Here is a 7,979-nt window from a genome sequence, read left to right as displayed (position 1 = left end):
CAATTGACTTGCTTCTTCTTGTGTTTGTTTTTCATTCTCCACTTAATTATATATATATATATATATTTTCTGAATTTGTGTAAATATGTATAGAATAATCTATCAGTTGAATAATGTTAAAACATGGTCTGAATTTCACGTTTTTTAGTATGATATTAAAAAAGAAACCATGGAAACCAGACCATGTTTTAACTTTATTCAACTGATATATATATATATAGTGACAGTGTGTGTGTGTGTCTGTGAGATACTGTCATCTTGCCTTGACATTGCTGTGTAGTTGTAAACGAGTGTCACCATCATGCAAGCAGTGTCCTTCATTTCCAATCATCTATGAAAACATGTCTGGTCTTAGAGAAAAATTTTACTTTATTTGGAAACAGATGAGGGCTAGCATGAAGGGCATCCAACTGTAGAAAATGAGCATCAGTAAATTCTGTCTGATCCATGCAATCATGGAAAAGTGGAAATGAAAATGATGGTGTGTATGTGTGTAATTGTTTCAAGATTACTATTTTCTAAAGCATAAACAGAGAACTTGTTTCAGAATAAGGCAAAATGAAGGTGCATAAGAACCTGCTAGAATCATATCTGTGTTGAAAAAAATAATGAATCTTTAATTTAACAAATTCAGGTTGTATGCATCCAAACGTTTTTCTTTTTTCAATCTGCTAGAAATTGCAGCTAGATTTCTCACAAACCATACTCCACATCTTGAACAGTAGATAATGTAGTCTAGAAATAAAAACGTGATAGTTATCACTAGAGTGTTTTGATTGTAAATCTGCTCATTTGGGGTTGACACAGGGTAGGGGTCAGTAACTTTAATCTACCAGTGGGCAGTTTCATATATGAATTCTGATGAAATTTGATGGCAAGGAATTGCTCACCCTACTATTTATTGATTTCTTGTTTTATTTTTAATTTTCAGTAAGTTGTCCCTTACACTCTAACTGCACAGAAGCAGGACCAGGTTATGCCGAATGCAATTGTGATCCAGGTTATTATGGCTATAAATGCAAAAGAACTGTACGTATATCAGTATTGAAATCATTTGTTTCCTTTCTCATTTGTGTTCCTGTAAAACACTTTTGTGTCTGTCTTGCTTCAATTCACCTTGTGACCTTGCATTTCTCCCTTCCTCCCTCTTACACTTCACTCATTGAGTCAGTGGCTTGAGTGACACTCGTTACTCTTTTTACTCTAAACATATTTTTAAAAAGCTTTTTTTTTTCCGCCCTAAGACTATGAAAGCAAGTTTCTAGGGTGTATAAGGGGCTGAGATTACAACATTTTCCCTGAATGGGATGCTGGTCTGTTGTAGGGTTCAAGCCAATAGTTTTTGAGGGGAGGGGACAAATTGATTACTTCAACTCCAATACTTGGCTACCACTTTATTTTATTGAATGTGAAAGGATGAAAGGCAAAGCTGACCTCAGTGAGATTTGAACTCAGAATGTAAAGAGTTGGAAGAAATACTGCCAAGTATTGTACCTGATTCTGCCGGCTTGCTGGCATTTTCTTTTGTCTCAACCTCATGGTTCTGGGTTCAGTCCTACTGCGTGGTACCTTGGGCAAGTACTTTCTACTAAAGCCTTGTGAGTGGATTTGGTAGATGGAAACTGAAAGAAGCTCATTGTATATATATATATATATATATATATATACACACACATACATACATACATACATACACACAATGTGTGTGTGTGTGTGTGTGTCTTTGCCCCCACCATCATTTGACCACTAATGTTGGTTTGTTTACGTCCCTGTAACCTAGCGGTTTGGCAAAAATAACCGATAAAATCAGTACTAGGCTTGCAAAGACTAGGTTCAGGGGTCTATTTGTTCGACTAAAGACGGTACTCCAGCATGGCCGCAGTCAAATGACCGAAACGAGTAAAAGAGTAAAAGAAATTCCGAACAAATGTTGCTTATATTGGAAATAAGATAAGCTAAGGGAAATAACTCATATGACCGATTTATGAATTTTCATAATTTTTTTCTCTTATGTAGAAAAACTTATTGGTAGGTTTGGTTAAACTCTGATATGATGATGAGGTCAAATAGACTGAAACGTGTCTATAGTTGTATCTTGTCAAAAAGAAAGACCAGACTTTCTTTCCTCTTAGACAATAAAAATAGTACAACTAGTCCTCAGCTGTGAGCAAGGGTGTCTTGGTAATATGAACCATGATTTTGCTAATTGTTTTTGATTCTTATGTTGCTGAGAACAGATTCGGATGTCCTCTCAGCCACTTTGCTCTCGATCCAGTTAGAATATGTAGGTTATGACAATTGAAATGAGAGTGGATTGTACAAGCACCCTTGCTGTACAACAGCTAATTTGACTAGAATAAGGTGAAAAGAAGAGCATAGGTCAAGGGTACAACACAATACCTTATCCAAGAATTGAACTCTCATTCTTATGGTCATAAACTGAACACTTCTGACCACTATGTCATACACCTTCACTCTATTTTTTTCTCCCTATCTACAGCAGTGGTTCTCAACTGGAATCCAAATAAGGTTTTGTTGTTAAAATATTTACCCGCAATAAACTGGTTATATTCCTACAATACACACAATATTTTAATAATTTTTCCACTTCATACAATTGCTAATAATATTTAGTTATAAGAATCAAAATGGTCCACAGGCTAAAAATGGTTGAGAGCCACTGATATGAAAGATACGTACTAACATTGAGAGTTTGTTTCCTACTTTCTTCAAATTATCTCCCTTTCTCTTCCAGAGTTTATAACAATCGCCTCCAGGGTTTTTTTTTGCTCTCTGCTAAGAAGGAAATTTAAGTTATCTTTGATTTTTTTTTTTATTTGTTTCATTCATTGAAATGAATGTGGCCAGGCTGGAGCACTACCTTGAATGGTTTAGTCGACCAAATCGGCCCCAGTGCTAATTTTTAGGTCTGGTACTAATTCCATCTGTCACTATTTACATGAACCACTAACTTATGGGGATGTTAACAAACCAACACCAGTTGTCAAATGGTAGAAAATCTCCCTTAATAAATTCCATCTGACTTGTGCAAGCCTGTTAAAATGATGATGGTAAAGTGACAGTCTAGTTTATATTCTCTTTTACTTGTTTCAGTCATTTGACTGCGGCCATGCTGGAGCACTGCCTTTAGTCGAGCAAATCGACCCCAGGACTTATTCTTTGTAAGCCTAGTACTTATTTTATCGGTCTCTTTTGCCGAACTGCAAAGTTACGGGAACGTAAACACCAGCATCGGTTGTCAAGCAATGTTGGTGGGGGACAAACACAAACACACACACACACACACACATACATATATACGACAGGCTTCTTCCAGTTTCCATCTACCAAATCCACTCACAAGGCTTTGGTCGGCCCGAGGCTATAGTAGAAGACACTTGTCCAAGGTGCCACGCAGTGGGACTGAACCCGGAACCATGTGGTTGGTAAGCAAGCTACTTACCACACAGCCAAAGAGACAAGCAGTCTACTCATTAGAAATATCATGAAAAATGGAAGTCGTAATGAATTCAATATTTTCTTTTGTGTGTCTCATTAAGCTTGTGGTTTAATTTCCTAGCATCAAATTAGTTAATTTGTCTTTGTTTTTCATTGCAGGGTCACTTCCCTATGGATGTCTATGGTATCTCGACTGCTGCCGGAGTTGTTTTGGTCTCAGCTCTGTTCTGGTTTACAGAGAGAAGGAAAATTGGGACACTTTAAGAAGGAAGAAATAAAAAAAGAAAAGAAAAAAAAGTGAAAAACAAACAATGTAAACCAGGGGTGGGGGTGGAGGAGCAGGGTCGGGGTGAGAGGATTAATACCAACTGAATGAGTTTGATGAAATTTGGTGGAAACGGTAAGGGTTTGATGAAATTGGCATATTGGTGTTTATTTAACATTCAGATTTGAAATTCTGCTAGGCCTCATTTTTGCCTTTCACACAGATGCAGTTTGAGAAGGTGCATACCATACTAGTCATGTGACAAGAGGATTTTTTTGTTATGGGGGGGGGGTCTACACTTCCTTACAACTCCTACAATAGTTGAAGCCTTGTGCCTATATTAAATTGTTTTCTTATCATCATTATTATTATTAATATCATTATTATTAAGGCAGTGAGTTAGCAGAATCATTTGCAGCGGGAACGAAATGTTTAGCAACATTTCATCTTTCTTTATGTTCTGAGTTCAAATGCTGCCAAGGTTGACTTATCCTTTCTTATTTACAGGATTGATGAAATAAGTACTTGTCAAGTACAGGGGCCGATATAATTGACTCGAACCTTCCCCCCAAATTTCAGGCCCTTTCTCTATAATAGAAAGGATTATTATTATTATTATTTACAAATAAATGCCAGATTTCTCTTCTTTTGATTTAAATACTGTTATTTTTATATACATATATTATACATTTTTATAAGGTATGTTATATTTTATAATAATATATAGTATATTTTTGACATTCCGAAATTATTGTTGATAAATAAAATATAATGATGAAGACAATGCTTTTATTTTACTCTTTTTTTTTTCTTTTTGGTAAGGTATTTTTCAAAATTAGCCCTTTTCCACTTTGCAGAATGCTGTCTAACTTGGACATGTTGTTCTTATACTGTATCATTCAAATGGCACATCATGTTTTGCTATTCTTTTACTCTTTTACTTGTTTCAGTCATTTGCCTGTGGCCATGCTGGAGCACCGCCTTTAGTCGATCAAATCAACCCCAGGACTTATTCTTTGGAAGCCTAGTACTTATTCTATTGATCTATTTTGCTGAACCGTTAAGTTACAGGGACGTAAACACACCAGCATCGGTTGTCGAGCGGTGTTGGGGGGACAAACACAGACACAAACATATACACACACATACATATATATATACATATATACGATGGGCTTCTTTCAGTTTCCATCTACCAAATCCACTCACAAGGCTTCAGTTGGCCCGAGGCTATAGTAGAAGACACCTGCCCAAGGTGCCACGCAGTGGGACTGAACCCTGAACCATGTGGTTCACAAGCAAGCTACTTACCACACAGCCACTCCTACGCCTATGTTTATGTTTATACTTTTTAATAGAATAATTTGGTTGTAGCAAGCTTGTTTATGTAGTTCCAAGAAAATATTTGTAGAATTAATTTATTGTGGTTAATCTGAAAGTAGCAAATAAAGAGACATCCAGAAAAAATTACGGTCGACAGATCTATGCATTTAGTTTGCCAAATGTGACACTCGGAGTATCAGCAGAGTGAAATGTCACCTTTCAGTAATGATGAAATAATATTGAAATTCTTGTGTAGGCACAGGAGTGGCTGTGTGGTAAGTAGCTTGCTTACCAACCAAATAGTTCTGGGTTCAGTCCCACTGTGTGGCACCTTGGGCAGGTGTCTTCTACTATAGCGTCGGGCCAACCAAAGCCTTGTGAATGGATTTGGTAGACGGAAACTGAAAGAAGCCTGTCGTATATATATATATATATATATATATGTGTGTGTGTGTGTGTGTGTCTGTGTTTGCCCCTTAACATCGCTTGACAACCGATGCTGGTGTGTTTACATCCCGGTAACTTAGCTGTTCAGCAAAAGTGACAGATAAAATAAGTACTAGGCTTCCAAAGAATAAGTCCTGGGGTCAATTTGCTCGACTAAAGGTGGTGCTCCAGCATGGCCACAGTCAAATGACTGAAACAAGTAAAAGAGCAAAATATACTGGTTTAATTCATGCCGTGGGAAATATCAAAATATCAACGAACTTCTGTGGTGTCAAGCATTTAAATTTTGTCAGTGCTGGTGTCACATAAAGAGCACTCAATACACTCTTCAAAGTGGTTGATGTTAGAAACCATACCAGAATAGTCAATGGAACCTGGTGTGGTTCCTGGCCTTACTAGCTCCTGTAAAACCATGTAACCCATGCCAGCATGGAAAACGGATGTTAGATGATGTCCATCTTGGTGGACAGTGTTTCTCTGATTGCATTTCATTTCATTTTACTTCAGTCTTTATGCTCAAAGATATTGCATGGTCGTGTTAGTATGGTCATTAGGGCATTGGCTCGAGTACCTTGTGGCATTCATTTAGTTTCTTCGTGTCTGAGCTCAAATCCTACCATGGTCCAAATTACATTTTATACTTTTGGGGTTGATAAGTAAATTACCAAGGGTAGATTTTCTTCTTTCACTCTTTCTTACTTTCTTCCTTCAAGTGACCAGCTGCATTCAGAGACCTGGAGAAGGATGGTTCCACTGGGTTGAAAATGTTTAAGACACACTATTTGTCATCACAGAACTGGATCCCATCAGGAAGAAGAAATATTGATTGTAAATGACTGAAATTCACTGATTCTTCTTTTTTTTTTGTCTGATGATCTTCCTTCAGTTTACCAAATCCATTCACAAGGCCTTGGCTGGCATGAGGCTATAGTAAAAGGCACTTCCCCAAAGTGCTATGTAGTGGAACTGAACTCAGAACCATGTGGTTGGGAAGCAAAATTCTTACCACGCAGCCATACCTGCAAGATTATTTTCCTTTCAGAGTAGAAAGTAGTTATTTATTGCTTAATATAAAGCATAGAGAGAACCAGCACTGACATCTTGCTTGGATATAGGTGAGAGCTGGTGACAAGAAGGCATGACATTATACTAAGAAGTTTGCTCCCCAACCACATGGTTTCATGTTCAATCCCACAGTGTGGAGTTTTGGGCAAGTGATTTCTACAACCATTGTCCATATATATATATATATACATACACTCACACATAAAGTCATCATCATTTAACATCCATGCTCCCATGGGTTACACAAAAGACACAATTTTGGCAAGGTTTGAACTCACAACCTTCTGTGTGTGAAGCAGATGTAATAGCTACTATACCACATGTGTGTATGTGTGTGTCTCCTTACATTGACAGTGTGTAATAGCTGTAAACGAGTTTCACTGTTATGCAAGTCGTACCCTTTGTTTCCAGTTCTCTCTGAGAATATGTCTAGTCATGGAAAAATATGATCTCGCTTGAATATAGGCGAGAGCTGGCGACAAGAAGGGCGTCTGGCCATAGGAAATCTGCCTCAAAAGAAATTCTGTCTGACCCATGCAAGTATAGAAAAGTAGGCATTAAATGATGAGAATGATGACACATACTCAAACATATACACACAAACACACATATATATAGCAGGTACATACTATTAGTAAGTACTTAGGGTAGACGGTAGGCATTAACAGCATTTATAAATTATCAGAAAATTCATCATCTTCACACACTGGTACACACACAAGCATGAATTGTATTAAGTATCATTATTTTAAAAGTGAAAGTAAAATTAGAAATGGGATTAAGCAGATTTATTTTATCTTCCATCTTTATTGAATTGCTTTTGTCAAAATGATGTTAAAGAAAGAAACTCTCTGCCTTTTGAGACTACAAGCTGCTCAACTGTTTCAACTATGGCTTCTTGATTCACAAATCTTTTATTCTGTATAATCAGTTTCAAGTGTCTGTAAAAGGTAATAATCCACTGGGAAGATGCCAGGTGAGAAAGGTGAATAGAGTAAAAGTTCAGAATCTAATTTCGTTTTTGTGCTTGACCTCTTCTGTGGCCTTGAATGTCGAGAGGTAATAAACAAAAGAGAATGATCGCGAGTACAAGTGGCCAATATGGAGTTCCTTTGAAGGGTCCCTGGAGAAATGTTACTCAACTGGGTATGTAGCTTGGAGGTCTCCAGGTCGAGTGGCTACTACTCTGTATTGAGAAGTCACAGCTCCAGCACTATGGATATATGATTAGAATCTCACGAGAAAGAATCACAAGATGGTTTCTTCAAGTTGAGCCAATTGGCACAAGACGTAGGAGTAAACCAAGAATGAGATGGTTGGATAATACTCAGAGTCTCAGTTGGGTCACACTTGAGAATTCATCTGGAAAAGGTAATCAAGATTGCTCCTGATAAGACCTTGAGGACGAAGTGCTTGAGGA

General features: G+C 37.3%; 1 protein-coding gene across 1 annotated transcript in view; it reads left to right on the top strand.

The window, feature by feature from the left end:
• The window catches only part of LOC128248356 (all-trans retinoic acid-induced differentiation factor-like), an 8,546-nt gene extending 4,038 nt beyond the window's left edge, over positions 1-4,508 (top strand). Inside the window, exons 3-4 of the mRNA XM_052969450.1 lie at positions 932-1,029; positions 3,619-4,508. Coding sequence (XP_052825410.1) covers positions 932-1,029; positions 3,619-3,723 — 203 coding nt within the window. The 3' untranslated portion in view covers positions 3,724-4,508. The remainder of the gene's footprint in view (positions 1-931; positions 1,030-3,618) is intronic.
• The last annotated feature ends 3,471 nt before the right edge of the window (positions 4,509-7,979 follow it).

This window comes from Octopus bimaculoides, chromosome 7, assembly GCF_001194135.2.
Source record: "Octopus bimaculoides isolate UCB-OBI-ISO-001 chromosome 7, ASM119413v2, whole genome shotgun sequence".
Lineage (NCBI taxonomy): Eukaryota > Metazoa > Mollusca > Cephalopoda > Octopoda > Octopodidae > Octopus > Octopus bimaculoides.
The sequence above is the reverse complement of the archived record's forward strand: the minus strand, read 5'-3'. Positions and strand labels throughout refer to the sequence as shown.